Below are 15,802 nucleotides of genomic sequence, written 5' to 3' on the forward strand. Positions count from 1 at the left end.
GATAGTACAACCAAAAAGATCTGCTAATACTTTGGATACGGAGGTTTAAAAAAGAGAGAAATCAGGACGATTTCAAGATTTTTGGGCTGAAATATTTTAGCATTTACGAAAATAGCAGGGGACACTGGTTATTTAAAATAGTATTTTAGGGGCTTCCCTGGTGGCGCAGTGGTTGGGAGTCCGCCTGCCGATGCAGGGGACATGGGTTCGTGCCTCGGTCTGGGAGGATCCCACGTGCCGCGGAGCGGCAGGGCCCGTGAGCCATGGCCGCTGGGCCTGCGCGTCCGGAGCCTGTGCTCCGGGACAGGAAAGGCCACGGCGGTGAGAGGCCCGCGTACGACAAAAAAAAAAAAAAAATAGTATTTTGGTCACGTCAAGGTATCCGCTTTAGACATCTTGTGGAGATGTCCTCTTGACCTTTGTGATAGAGCTAAACTAGATATGTATTTTTAATTTTATAATACATTAATTTAACAATTATTAGTAACAATTATTACTACTGTCACCACTGCTACATCAGGAAGTAAAAGCTCAGCAACGTAGGACTTTCTCAAGCTCTTGAAAAACCCGCTAATAAAAAAGGCAGAGCTTTCCAAACGTCCCCCATTCATCCTCTGGCTCTGGGAACTTAGAGCGTCCTGCGTCCAATCAGCTTCCAAATCCCCAGCATCAGCAAGTGGGAGGGGCTCAGATCGATCCTGGTCCTTCTGCTGCTCCGGCTTGGCCACGTCTGAAGGCATGCAGGTCCTGGAAGGTATAGAAATCACATGTTTATTCATTGGTTATAACTGAGCTTCTTACTCAAATTTATGTTTCACAAGATTCAATAATACATACTTTTAATTCATGTCACTTATCCGTTTTTATAGTTTCTTCTTTTCTTCTATGGGTGTAAACTCTGCCTCCGAGCGTTGCGGACCTGCCGTTCCCTTCCCCGCGCACGCGCCGGGGGAAGAGCGGGCGGGCCTGTTGCCGGGGGACTGGCGGCCGACCGCTGCTCGTGCCCCCACCAACATGGAGAGTTTGTACCGAATCCCGTTCTTAGTGCTCGAATGTCCCAACCTGAAGCTGAAGAAGCCGCCCTGGGTGCACATGCCGTCGGCCATGACGGTGTACGCTCTGGTGGTGGTGTCTTACTTCCTCATCACCGGAGGTAACTCGTCCTGCCTGGGGCCCGAGAGGCGCTGAGGCGCGGGGAGCCGGCCCGCCCTCGGGGCGCGTCTGTTCGGCTCTCAGCCCGGGAAAGCATCGCTCTCCTCTCGATCTTTTCCGAGGGTGGAGGGAAACTCTGGGGTCCCGCGTGTTAACGGCCCAAAGGTTTATTTGCCCTCACGCCCTGTCCTGTATCTTGAGGGGACTCCTGTTCTCGCTCCCATTGCCTTCCGTCTCCTGACCTCTTAGCCAGGCGGTCCGAGCCGAATAATATATTTTTCAAGCCCAGATTGTTGCTCCTTTTATTGAATGCCGTGAGTTATTTGACAAAGGCCCTGGGAAAATCTTTTTTGGCCCATTCTACTTCCACGGTTGGTCAGGAGGGTGTGGGACTGTTACCTTCTCTTTGTCTACGGTCCCTGGAAGTTTGGAAGAGACTTGACAGCCTTTAGGTTTGTTAGCTCAAACCTAAGGGTTCGGTGTTGCTTTTGCCCCGATCAACAATAAGTATGAATGTAATCTTTCGAAACCACAGTTTTGATAAATATTTGAGATTGGAGATAGATTTGCAGAAGATACCGCGTATTTGAGAGATCGGAAGTTGAAAATTTAAAGAATAAGGAAAATAGCATTACCGTTGAACACTGCATTGTCATTTTATCCTGTCCTTTGCAAAAGGGGCGTCGCTTTGTATAGTGGTGAGTTGGCAATCCGGCTACAGTCTTTTCATAGCTACCACCCTTTCAAGCCGCAGTTCCATGATTTACTCAACACTGCTACTGCACTTTTAGATTTTGGGAAGTGGGGTACTTAATTTGGAAATGATAAAATTAAAGCTCCACAGATTAGGGACAGCAAGAGCAGCTGGTTCTGTTTTTAAGGGAATAGTCAGACATCTTCATTTTCATAGATGTCTTGTGAAAATAGTTGGTACTGAGGAGGGAAGTATCTGAAATCATGCAGGCTTAGTTCTAGAATGAACATTTGGATTTACCCTCCTCCCAAATCTAGAACAGTGGCAGTTAACTTATGTTCATTTAAATAAATTACGTTTAAAATATTTTTTATGTTGGTAAGATACTGTCCTAACATTGCATTAGCGTTCACATTTGCTCAGCACATTAATAGGTGCTGGATTGAATAAACAAAATTTAAAATGCATGTGGCATTTTTTTTTTTTTTTTTAGTAAGTCTTCATCTGCTAGAAATCTTTCCTGTAACCCTTACCTCCCTTGGAGCCAGGGCCTTTGCTGGAAGCCTCACAGTTTTCACTCTGGGCACTTTTTCCATCTGTGTTTGTAATGGGGAGACTCTTTGCCCTAATTTCTGGGGTAAAGTGAAAGGACACCTTTTAGTGGCCAAGGCCATGAGCTGTCTCATACAAGGAATCGGTTTTGCCACTGGAAAGGAGTCTTCTAGAAACTGAGTGTACCTTTATAAATAAACAATATTTATTGCTGAGAAATATTCATCAAATAACGTACTGAGTTCCTGTTAAGTTCCAGGCATTAGGTACTGGAGGCAACAATGAATGAAACAGATAAGGGCCCTGCCCTCCTGAAGCTTATAATGTCATTGGTTGAGATACGTTAAATATCACATAAATCTTTCTCCATTACATTAGTTTTTCCACTGCAAGTTGCCATGAGTGCATTGAAGGAAAAGAACAAGAGGTTATGTAAAAACAATCAGACTTAGGAACATCATTTACATTCGAATGTGGTTTCTGAGAAAATGACATGTTAGCCAAAATTTGAAAGATTGGGGAAAAGCGTATCTAGGCAGAGGGGAAAGTATGGACAAGTGTGGGACTGAGATACCAATTAGGTGGGTTTTGTAGTTGACTTAGAGTAGACAAGGTTGGTGGCACTAGAGATGGAGGAATGTATAATGAAAGATATTTTGGAAATAGATTCAGTGGATCTTGATGATGATTGATTGGATGTGGGGGGAGAATGACATGTGAAGGAAGTTTCCTGGTGTCTAGTTTGAGCACCAAGTAGGTGGAAGTGTCATTTTCTGAGACTAGAGAAATGAAGTTTTTTTGGTTGGGAATGGTGAACCCAGATGTCACTTTGGGATAAATAATAGTTGGACATAACCAAATATAATTAGTTGGATATGTCAAGTTTGCAGATAGGAGTCTAGAACTGAGAAAAGAGGTTTGTGTTGAAATTAGTCAATAACAGATGTTTTCTGAACTCCTCCCATGAGCCAGATATTGAAGAACATAGAGTTTCTATTCTTAGGGAGCTTACATCTAATTTTAATAGTGCTAACATGATTCGGTAGGTGTTGGCACATTGAGAATCATTAGCATAGTAAAGCCCTGGGAAGGGATAAGTTCAGTTGGAGAGAGAAGGTAGGAAAAGAAGAGCATAGTGGATCGAGCCCTAAGGAACTCCGAACGTTGAGTGGTTTTATAGCAGATGAGGCTCAGCTAGAGAGGTAGCAAGAAAACATGGACAGGAGTGTCACGGAAGTCATGAGAAGCCATCTTTTTACCCCAAGAAAATAGATTTAGTAAACTGGATCAAGCACTGCTAGGAGACCTCCTAATAAGAGAACTGAAAAGTGTCCTTTGAATTTGACAACATGGAGGCCATTAGCCTCCATGAGCAAGAGTAATATCAGTGGTGGCAGAAGCCAGATCGGAGTGAGCTGAAAAATGAAGGATGAGTGAGGAAGTGGAGACAGAGAGTTAACCTTTTTTTTTTTTTTTTTTTCCCTCCAGAAGGAAGCCTGGCCCCCTTTCAAAAAGGAAGCATAGAAGTAGAATGTTAGCTAGGAGGATCTGGTGTCAAGGGAAAGCTGATGTAGGGAACAAGAGGTTGAAAATACAGGAAAGAGAAGAGGTAGCCCATGGAACAAAGTCTCTGAAATGGCAAGGGGGACGGAGTCCTTATTATTGCAAAAGGGATCCCATGGTGATAGGAGGAGGGACTCTTCCTCTGTTGTAGCTGGAGGTGAGGATGGATGCAGGTTCCAGTTTGTAGATTTGGTTTGGGGGGTGGGGGTGAGTTAGGGAATTCCCAAGTGATTGTTTTGTTAGTCAAAGGTGAGGGAGACAGTCTTGCTGTGCTTAAGAAAAGCTGGAGGTGAGGATGATGGAAAACAGTGAAGATAAAGAGTAGACGTTGACAGTGGGAGATTTGAGAAACAGTGTTGATGGACATTAACATAAATGATCATGATGACATTATGACATAATGATGGATATTAACATTAATGATTGTGAATCTCTAGTATTGCCAGTCTGCCTAGTGGTGTGATTTTAAAACGTCTCATTTTACTTTCAAGCAAGAAAATTTCTCTAGCTACCTCTTAATTTAAAGAAACAAATCCAAGTATATGTGGAACATTTTCTTGAACTAAAAATAGCCTTTAATGTTAAATCTGCTTTATTGTGGAGTCATTCTTGAGTTTGAAACAATACTGAATGAATTTCTTTTATGTTTTGCAAGTCATTCTAAAATACTGAGTTGAATTTCTGAAGATAAATTCTGGTTTATCTGAAGTTTAGGAGGTAAGCTGGGCCTCATTTGATTATAATAATACATCAAAGCAGTCCTATTTAAATATAAATGAACCTTTAGAGACCGATAAAAACTCTAAATCTATTTTAAAATTAGGAATCCAATCTAACCTATGTTGTTGTCTTTCATTTAGGAATCATTTATGATGTTATCGTTGAACCTCCAAGTGTCGGCTCCATGACTGATGAACATGGGCATCAGAGACCAGTAGCTTTCTTGGCCTACAGGTAAAAGATATCATTTTGAATGATTTGCTGGTGGGAAGGAAGATTGCTGAGGCATGCCTGCTTATTTAAAAATACAGTGCAACCTATTGGGTGCATCTGTATTTAGACACTAGCTGTTTTAAAATGCTAAATTCAGAGATTGCAGGAAGTGGACAAGAACAAGAGTAGAAGTATATTATTTATGTATTCACTTATTAGGAAATAAAATATTTCACAGTGATTGACATGTTCACTTATTTAAAGGAGGGTATCAGTTTAAAATTCATTTATAGGCTGTTCTGGGGTCAGCAAACCACAGGTACATGTTTATTTGTAAGTAAAGCTTTATTGGAAATAGGCACACCCATTTGTTTCTGTACTATCTATGGCTGCTTTCAGGCTACTGTGTTGTGTTATACAAACCATATGGCCGGCAAGCCTAAGATATATACAGTCTGGTCATTTAAGAAAAAATCTTTGGACTCCTGGATATACTATTACATAGGAAAACTAATTTTTGAGACTTGGGAGTTCCATGTAGGCAATGAACACCAAAACAGTGTGGTTTGTTTCACCTGAGCAGTGCTTCTTGTATTGCCTTATACAAGCCACTTGGTAACTATCTACCTGAACATAGCTATATGTTTGTATTTACACTTACGTTAGTGGTATTCCATGCATAGAATATTCCTGGAAAGATTACTGTGATCTCTGTGGAGGGGATATGGATGACAGGAGATCTTGATGGCAGGGAGACATTTCACATTTCACTGTCTCGTCACCTGAGTTTGAATTTTGAAACCGCTGCGTGTATTGCGTTTTCAATTAAAACAATTAGTTTAGCAAAAATGTATATACCTTCTTTATATGTGCCTATGTATAAATCATATCTTTAACAAAGAAATTTGCCTTTTGGGGTCCGTGAGCTTTCAGAACTTGAAAGTTCTTCACCCCTAGAAAAATCAGATACGTGTATATACAAAAATTTAAGGGTTTATAGATTTCTGGACATCTTTGTGGGGTTCATGAAGCCTTAGTTAAGAACTTGCTTGCTTTTAAAAAGTTCACTTTGAAACAAGAGATTTATTAATTATTAAAACTCAGGAAACATTAACCAATTCAAAATTAATTTGAAATTGATAGTAGAAATTTAAATAACATAATTTTCAAAAACTAAAGTTCTGGGTAAAGTGTTCATGTACATATATTAGTTGGCTTTTTAAGCTAATAATTAAAATATGTGAGTATTGGGAATTCCCTGGTGGTCCATTTGTTAGGACTCTGTGCTCTCACTGCTGAGGGCCCGGGTTCAATCCCTGGTCGGGAACGAAAATCCCACCAGCTGTGCGGCGTGGCCAAAAAATATATATATATGTATATATGTATATATATGAGTATTGATTTTACATAGGCAGTTGTGTTAGTTGAAGTTTGAAAGGTTTTTTTGAGCATAAGCTCCATGAAGACAAAGATTTGTGTCTGTTTTGTTCATTGTTGTGTCCCCAGAACCTAAATAGTGCTTGGTACATAATAGGCTCTCAATAAATATTTATTGAAATGAATAGCCAGAAATATGGTAAAATAGTTGTAAGGGTAATAAAAAAATAAGCACAACAATGTTTTAGCAGAAACAGGAATTTCAGTCTAAGGAAAAAGTTTTTTATTTTTCTGGGAATTTTCATTTATTGTTTGCTCTGGTCTTTCTTTTTCAGAGTAAATGGACAGTATATTATGGAAGGACTCGCATCCAGCTTCCTGTTTACAATGGGAGGTTTAGGTTTCATAATCCTGGACCGATCCAATGCACCAAACATTCCGAAGCTCAATAGATTTCTCCTTTTATTCATTGGATTCGTCTGTGTCCTATTGAGTTTTTTCATGGCTAGAGTATTCATGAGAATGAAACTGCCGTAAGTTATTAAGTACTTCGTATAATCAGCACCTTAACTTGCAAACTGGTAAAATAATTACCTGGATCTCATAAAATCATAGGAGATTTAATTTAAACCTTATTTAAACAGATGAAAATTTCGAGAACCAGAGAAATTTGTGACTTGCTCAAGGTTATAGCTATAGTTAGTAGCAAAATTGAGATGAATAGGTCTTCCTGACTGTTATCTCCATACATGTTCATGAGAAAATCCCGTTATTTTGCTGTAGCATCAGTGACCACTGACTGGAGACATTTCTCTGAAGGGCTTTTTGGTTAATCTGTAACATATGGAATTCCCACAGTAATAATAACAGTAAGGAATACTTTTGAGCCATTAATTGCTGCTGTTCTTTGAATATTGATATGAGGAAAATCCACTAAGCATTGGACAGGAAAGGAGAGTTACTGCCTCTCCAAAAGGATGGGGAAAGGATTTCATATATGTATATTAGATTATTTTGATTCATAAAACGAACACTATCTTTAGAACAAAAATAAATTGGTTTTATGGCAACTTTTATAATTCTGTTTGAGATCTTTCATTTTAAATGTAGATGAGTCTGATCACATTTCCCTATATTCTGATTTCACCTATGGATACATTAGTAACTACAGGAACTTTGGGCAAACATATCATACAAAGATTAGCTCTTAGAAAATTCATTTTTTAGGGAATATGTTAAACATCAAGTGTCAGCTGTACTTAAAACTGATATTTTCTGATTTTATTATGAGACAGTAGAAGGGAAAATAGGAATGTGTTTGAATTACACAAGTTCACTTGTTCTGTGGCTTAACCTGTCCGTATCTATAACACATCTGGGGTAGAATGGACAAACTTTCTAGAAAGTCACAAATACTTATCCTGCACTCATGTTCCCATCTTAACCCTGCAATATGGGAAAAGAGAGCAGTGTTCTTTGTCAGCTGAATATCTTTGTGGCCATGTAGCTCCATCAGACTGCCAATGGCTCTTATTTTTGTCCTGGGAAAAATTGGGGGCATTTGTTAAATTGTACAAGGACAGAGACTCCAGCCTCCTCTTTTTTTTTTTTTTTTTTGCGGTACGCGGGCCTCTCACTGCTGTGGCCTCTCCCGTTGCAGAGCACAGGCTCCGGACGCGCAGGCTCAGCGGCCATGGCTCACGGGCCCAGCCACTCCGTGGCATGTGGGACCTTCCCAGACCGGGGCACGAACCCGTGTCCCCTGCATCGGCGCATCACTGCGCCACCAGGGAAGCCCCAGCCTCCTCTTTTTGTTCCTCTTTGTTCTACCCTTGTTGCCAAAGGTATACCAATAGAAGAGTCTGAAGTTTTTCACAGCAAAACAGAAGAGGAGGCTCCCAGAGAGGATAAAGAGGCTATTAAAAATTAATAATGAAAACAGAAAGAGCCTTTGGAGGCATATAGCAGAACAGAAGCAGTGAGGTTGTTTTGTCCGTAGAACCAGATTTGTTCTCATTCTGCTTAAGCTTCCCATTCTTCCTTAAGGTTTTAGGTCTTCTCCTTAGGCTGTGTGTTTTTCTTTTAGCTTGAGCATTTGACTTTTAGGACAACAGGATAATTATCCTAAATTATCCTAAATTTAGGATAATTATCCTAAATTATCCTTTTAGGATAATCTACTACTTACAAAAAGGTTTTGAAAAATGTTTAATTCTCTGGATTGCTTCTGTCTTACTTTTGCAATTATTTATGTAAACATTTGTCTTTTCCACATTCTATAGGCCAGTTTCCAAGATTGTTGACTAAGGTAACAATAGGAAATTAGAAATAACAGTATACTTTCTGGGCTTCCCTGATGGCGCAGTGGTTGAGAATCTGCCTGCTAATGCAGGGGATGTGGGTTCGAGCCCTGGTCTGGGAAGATCCCACATGCCGCGGAGCAACTAGGCCCGTGAGCCACAACTACGGAGCCCGCACGTCTGGAGCCTGTGCTCCGCAACAAGAGAGGCCGCGATAGTGAGAGGCCCACACACCGTGATGAAGAGTGGCCCCCGCTTGCCACAACTAGAGAAAGCCCTTGTACAGAAACAAAGACCCAACACAGCCAAAAATAAATAAATAATTGATATTTAAAGAAAAAAAACAGAGTATACTCTGGGTTTTGGGTGTAAATTATATTTAGATATAGTCAAAGCAGAACAATAGTCTAAATAGAAAATTGCTGCTTTTTGTAACTTGCTGTGCAGCTAAATCTAAGATTTACATTTTTAAGAGGAAGGACTTTATGATCCCCTCTTTGATATGATTTCTCATCTACAGCTCCTAATGCCTGGTACCTTGAGTGTGGAGTGGGGAGAAACAGTGGACAGTTTGGGAAAATAAGGGAAGCAACAGTGTTGCATTTTCTGGAATATTTGCAGGCCCCAAAGGAGATGATGAGCCAGGTCTGTGAGCCTACATATTGCACATGATAGGGGTGTGGTTAGTACCACCAGCAAGAAAGGGATGTGTCTTCTTGCGCATACATTCTCTTTGAGGACCCATCGTATATGAGCAATTTGATATATAATAAATGGGACAGCAGCAACAACAAAAAGTAAAGAAACATCAGTAACCATGAGTTTTTTCAGATCAAATAAGTCACTAACATCTGAGATAAAGGTTGGCTATGCTATAAGATGCTTCATAACTTCCAGGGTTGCACGCTCACAGAGAATCTGATATCACCTTTAACAAGAGGTACCTTTAAAAAGGAGAGAACAATAGCAGTGAAATGGTACTACTAGCTTTATATTTTGTGATTTATGCTTTTTAAAAGACCTGATGTATTCTCTACTGATATAATTTTACATATTAAAACATGGCTTTATTTGATGCATAAGCATAGGTCATATACTAATTACAAGGAAGAATACCACAACGTATAACTGTATCAAGAGATGTGTGTCCAAAAGTGCATGTTCACCTATCAGTATACGCAGATGACAGGCAGCTGTCTCTAAAGAGTCCTCAGTACTTTTGTTTCATCGTGTGAGCCAGCTGTTGAGTAATTTCCACTGGTGCAAATATTAGTGGACACTTTCTTAAAATCTTCAACTTTTTTTTCTTGTGAAGCTTAGGTCTCTTTTTGTTCTTGCTGTTAGAATTATCTGACAAAGATGTTATTTTATTTATTTATTATTATTATTTTTTTTTGCGGTACGCGGGCCTCTCACTGTTGCGGCCTCTCCCTTTGCGGAGCACAGGCTCCGGACGCGCAGGCTCAGCGGCCATGGCTCACGGGCCCAGCTGCGCCGCGGCATGCGGGATCTTCCCGGACCGGAGCACGAACCCGTGTCCCCTGCATCGGCAGGCGGACTCTCAACCACTGCGCCACCAGGGAAGCCCCAAAGATTTTATTTTATTTTATTGTAGGTTTAATCTTTTTAAAAACATTTTTATTCTGTATTGGAATATAGTTGATTTACAGTGTTGTATTAGTTTCAGGTGTACAGGTGTAAAGTGATTCAGTTATATATATACATATGTCTATTCTTTTTCAGATTCTTTGCTTGTGAAGCTTAGGTCTTAGAGTTTGCCTTTTGTGAAGTGTCAGGCATTACAGTAGCAAATTTATGAGGCAGTCTTCAAAGTCGATATATACACTAAGAGGCTTTTTATTTTTTATTCAATTTTGGGGGGAGAAGTGGAGGGGAGAAGTATTGTTTGTCTCAGAGTTGTGACAGTGGTTGTGTGAGGTGAAAGTTCTCTCTGTACTCAGAGTGTGGATTGACCAGGCTGGTAGAGCAGAAGGAAAGGGATAAATGAGTTCTAAGGAGATCACATTGGCTGCATGCAGACCCAAGACCCAAGAGAGTCAGGTGAGTCCAGGAGCTGGAAGGGAGGAAATTCTTGAGTGTCTGCTCTGTGTCAGGCACTATAGTAGATCTCAGCCCTATGAAGTAGTTTTTTGTCCCCACCTTAGTGATGAAGAAATTTGAGACACTGAACTAATAATAGCTAAGGTTTGTCAAGTGCTTATTACCATGAATAGCAGTTACTGTATTCGTAGATTCTCTTATATAATCCTTAAACTCCTTTGACGTAACTCCATTTTATAGATGAGGAAACTGAGTGACGTTTGCCCATTCGTGTTAAGCTTACCCACTCGTGTTAGAGGCAGGATCAGAAGGAGGAGTTCTAAAGGCATCAGCGGGTACAGGGTGTATTCAACCCTTTCTTAATGTGGATAGTTTTACACAATCTGTTTTTTCCTTGATCCTGCAGATCCTAAATAATAGGTTGCAAGGATTTATTGCAAAAGAAAAAGTTAGGAACTTTATAAAGCAGACTTTTTTTTTTTAAAGGGGATTTCAGGGCCCAACTTGTACATTTAGTAAAAGGATTTCCTATTTGAACAGTGTGAAGTTTGACTTGCTCAACAGCTATAGCTAATGCCCGCTGCCTGCCATCAAGACATTTCCTAAAGAAACAGAGGTGCAAGGCAGACGCTTCTGCACACTGCTTCTGGAGGGCACGAGGGCTTGCCTCCCAGGCTGAACAGCTCCTGGCCCTCCTAGTTTCTCCTTTGGTAATATTAGGGTTTTCAGGAAATCTAAACCAGCTTCTTTCCATAAAAAGGTTTGTGATGTTTGTTGGCAATTGTGAGAGTCCAAAGGAAATTGATTCTGACTCTTTCTTTGACTTTTACATAACATTTTTTTCTCTTTACTTTTTTTTTCTCATCCTCTGTTGCTTAGCATATTGGTTTGTAACTTTGTCCTTTGAGGGAGAAGGTTAATGGAACCCAGACCCAGTACTGTATTTATTGGGGGGCAAGATTTGAAATAAGAACCATAATGAGGAATCACACAATTATATTTTCAGATTGTCATTTGATTCATCATAAAATTTGTTTGGGACACGTTGAAATGTTGCTTCCTTTTCACTTTTTGTGTTTATAAATTTTATTTTTATAGGGGCTATCTGATGGGTTAGAGTGCCTTTTGTGAAGAAATCGGTGGATACTGAATTTGCTCCCGTTAATGAAGTTTTAAAGGCTGTACCAGTCCTCTGATATGAAATATGGAAAAGGATGAAAAGCAGCAGAAAAGAAACATCTAGTGAAAACAGAGGAAATGTGTTATAGCTTGGACTAGAATGTCTTCTTGGTATCAGAGACAAGCTTATCAGCATTTTTTCCTGCTGGCCTATACTGACGTACCAACGATGTTAAGTGGCATTTTCTTCTTTTTTTCATTTCTTAAAGAAAATATACTTTATTTCTACAACTATAATATTGAATAAAGTGATTATTTTTTACAACCCCCTTAACATTTTTTGGAGATGACACTTCTGACCTTCAGAAATTAATGTAAAATCAGGAAGTGAGATCCCATAAGCTGAGAACTCTGGACAGCTGATCAGCTTTCCCTGTGGTGCTTTGCCTTTAAACAGAGTGTGTGACAGTGCATCATTTCAGATATGTATGTAAGACTGTTACCTGAACAATAAGATGTATGAAAGGAGCAGAAATAAATAATTTTTCTAATTAACACCTTTTTAATTTGTCTTTTGATCAACTGATTGTATTACTCTTTGGTCTGTAATTATCCACTCCCGTCTTGTGACTGTCTTAAGCTCCTGTTGGTAGCCTGAAGTCTCCAAGTGTAGTTGGCAGGATGCCTTGTGAGGTAGCAACTCCGTGTCCCTATAAATATTCCAGCACAGGCTGTACATTTATGCCAGTGTTGTTTTAAATGTGATTGTGTTAGATGACAGTTCCCTTCAGGCATTCATCTGCAGTAATTAACACAGTTTGGAGCACATAAAGACATCTATAGACCAGTCTGGTCTTCCCCTAATTTCTTCTAGCCAGGTCATTTGGTTCTCCCTTCACTGGCCATGGACTTCACTTCTCTAGGGCCTCTTTAATTCTTACCCCATGATCTCTAAGTTTACAGTAAAATTTTCTCTCAGGTGGGTTTTTTTCATAATTCCAAGGCTGATCTAAATGTAGCTGTTCATTAACTTAAAAAGATTCATTTATTCAAAAAGTTTTGAGAACCTATTTGCCAGGCAGCACTGAGGATTATAGGGATGAGAGATAAGGGCTCTGTCCTCACAGAGCTTATGTCCTTGCAGGGAAGCCAAATTATCAAAAGATAAAAAAATGTTTATAAAGTTTCAGACGCTGATAAATACCACAAACAAAAACAAACAAGTTAATAGTCTGTACTATGGTGATGAGAGATGTGGGGAGAGGAGGTTACTCTACTCCAGAGCTCTGAAAAAGGAACATAACACCTGTATGTATTCACCAACTTTAAAGCCTTGATTTAACTTTAATTATATTTTTCGTTATTTGGCCTTATTTTAAAACCTTAATTACTCTAGATGGACAGAAGATAACACCAAGGTGTTAGAGTTTCAAGAGGTCTTTCCCTGAATGATTGAGCAGTGAGCAGTTCCTGTCAAGCACCACCAGATGGTGCTGTTAAGGTTTGGTGTGTTTTTCTGTGTCACAACTATTATTTTTGGTTTGGTTTGGTTTTTGTATTTATGGTAAAATAAAAGTATCTTGACTAGATACAATGAAATGTAATTAAATAATTTTGCTGGTAAAATTGCAATGTTTTATGTGAAAGAAAAAATCATACCTTGTACTAGACCTAAAATGCTTTGGGGACACTAAGCCAAAATGTCACAGCCTGATAGAAAGCCTGCCAAGCATTATTAACATCAGCAGCGGTTAAATAAATGAGAGGGTAAATTAACGGCCCAGGTTAGAAACAAGCTAGTCTTTGATTTTATCACAGAATTCTCCAGGAGGTGGATGCTACAGTGGAGTTAGAAGTGCGAAACGGTTTAGTGGAGAGTAACTCCAGTGAGAGGTAAAGGAAGGATGCACCGTTAGCCAGGAGAAGCTGTCATCCTGTAATGTTCAGCTGACAGGGTTGCTGTCTGCCCAATGGGGAGCTCCAGAGGAAAGAATGCCTGTCGGAAACACGTTGGGTGGAAATGGCTAGACCCTAGTACCACTCACTGCCTTTTCAGATCTTTGGCCTCGTGCCATCTTGAGATTAGCATGATCTTGGCTAGAAAGCTGAGGTGAACCCTGACAGTAAAGAAAATATCCTCTTCGTAGGATTAAAACGAGAGGAAATCCTATATATCTTGCTTACAAGTGGAAGATTGTACTCTGATCGTTGTTTATTTGAATTGGGAAGTGTGAGGTAACTTAGGTTCTTAGTAAATAGTACATTCCTGAAGTGTAAAGCTGGAATAAAGGTTATTTCCCCACTTTGCTAGTAAGTAGATGGAGATTCATTTGTTACAGAGCTTGAAATACAACCCAGGTCTTCTGCAAAGCAGACCAATGGTTTCCGTTGTACTGCCATTTTCTGACACAGATCAGTCTTTGAAGGTAGTAATAAGTATATGCTTATAAAAGACATAATGCCAGATGTTGGGTTACATCGGTAAGAAAAACGCAACCCCTGTTCATGTGGAATTTATAATTTAGTGAATATACGATAATGTACCAATTCTCTTTGCTATAGGAACATGTGGGAGGAGCACCTAAACCAACACTTGGTGTGAGGGAAGCCTTTAATTTGTTGTTGAAACAATGGCTACTCATCTGCCTAAATGTTTCAAGTACTAATACACTTTGCCCTAAATCTCTTCTACTTGTTTTGCTTATGTACCAAGACTCTTAATTACAAGTGAGAAACTCACTCAAGCTGTCTTAAGCAGACAGGATAAATTATTCGGATGCTGGAGTGTCACGATACTCAGGGCAGGGATGCTGGGCATTGAGAGTACCAGGATTGAGAACATGGGACTCTAAGGACTCCGCTGTTTATTTCTGAGGCATTCTGTGGGTCTGCTTCATGCTCTTCTCTCTGCGAAACTGGCCACTTTCTATTACTCTAGTTCAGAGTAGAAGGAATCCTGGCTGCCAACCCATCTTGATCATTATACTTGACAGCTTCAGCCACTCTAGAGGAAATTTCTTTGACTCAATAAGTTTTTAAGGGCACCTCCTCGAATGGGAACTCCTACCTCTTCCCATGCCTTTGGCCATCCCTCCCTACCCTACCCCCCAGCCCTGCTGCACCCAGTTGTCCAGCTCTCTTTGCAAGATTACCCAAGGGCCAGTTGTTGCCAAGTTTGTGGAATTATGTTCATATAATTTGTTACAAAGTATGTGAGACAATTCAAATCCTAATTTCACCATCTATGATGAGGTGTCCTTTAACTTCTGTTGAACCTGCTAGTGACGAGAATCTTTCTACCTCTAGAGGCAGCCCATTCCATCTTCATGTCTCTTGGTCTTTTTCTAAAAATTTATTATTATTATTATTATCATTTTATTATTATTATTTGGCTGTGCCACACGACTTGTGGCATCTTAGTTCCCCAACCAGGGATCAAACCGTGCCCTCAGCAGTGAAGGCGCTGAGTCCTAACCACTGCACTGCCAGGGAATTCCGTCTTTGTCTTTCAGAAAGCTATTTTCTGTTTTCTTTCGTTCATCGGTTTCAGGTCCCTGTGTCTATACTTAGACATATCTACCTGCACTACGTAATGACACCCAGCATTTCAAATAGTAAAACCCTCTCCTGAGCTTCCATTTTTTTCAGGCTTATCATCTCTAGTTTTTCAGCCTCAGATATATTGGTTCTGATTCCTTTATGATCATTCCCCTGTCGCTGCACTCTAAGTTCCCTGAGAGATTATGTACTGCGCTTGGGGTGCTCATACTAAAACTGATAGAGCCATTTTGGTGGCCACATCCTTCTCATAAGCCATGTTAATATCAGAGTCTCAGCAATGGTTACTATAGACCTAGATGGACGATACCATGAGTTATTAGGAGCTCAGACTTGGGATCAATCCGATTTGCTGCCTTATTCCAGCGCTGCCAATTGCCAGCTGTGTCACCATGGACACGTTACTTAGATTCTCTGAGCCTTTTTCCTCTAAGTAAAATGAAGGTAACAATACCTACCTCATAGGGAAGTTCTGAGAATTTAATGAGATAAT

General features: G+C 40.1%; 1 protein-coding gene across 2 annotated transcripts; it reads left to right on the plus strand.

Annotated features, from left to right (window-relative positions):
- Positions 1–938: 938 nt before the first annotated feature.
- OSTC (oligosaccharyltransferase complex non-catalytic subunit) lies at positions 939–12,306 on the plus strand. Of its 2 annotated transcripts, XM_027103481.1 has the most exons (4): positions 939–1,153; positions 4,822–4,915; positions 6,607–6,804; positions 11,731–12,306. In XM_027103481.1, exons 1-4 carry the CDS (start codon positions 1,015–1,017, stop codon positions 11,747–11,749), a joined length of 450 nt encoding a protein of 149 aa, XP_026959282.1. In that variant the 5' UTR covers positions 939–1,014; the 3' UTR covers positions 11,750–12,306. The 2 variants fall into 2 exon arrangements, with proteins under 2 accessions (XP_026959282.1, XP_026959283.1); XM_027103482.1 differs by lacking the exon at positions 6,607–6,804.
- The last annotated feature ends 3,496 nt before the right edge of the window (positions 12,307–15,802 follow it).

The sequence above is a fragment of the Aethalodelphis obliquidens genome, unplaced genomic scaffold (genome assembly GCF_003676395.1).
Source record: "Aethalodelphis obliquidens isolate GAN/ISIS:26980383/991018 unplaced genomic scaffold, ASM367639v1 scaffold6, whole genome shotgun sequence".
Lineage (NCBI taxonomy): Eukaryota > Metazoa > Chordata > Mammalia > Artiodactyla > Delphinidae > Aethalodelphis > Aethalodelphis obliquidens.

Coding starts and splice junctions, on each gene's coding strand:
- OSTC (XM_027103481.1), top strand. CDS start 1,015: ATGGAGAGTTTGTACCGAATCCCGTTCTTAGTGCTCGAATGTCCCAAC. Junction 1,154..4,821: donor TTACTTCCTCATCACCGGAG/GTAACTCGTCCT, acceptor TCTTTCATTTAG/GAATCATTTATGATGTTATC. Junction 4,916..6,606: donor GTAGCTTTCTTGGCCTACAG/GTAAAAGATATC, acceptor TTTCTTTTTCAG/AGTAAATGGACAGTATATTA.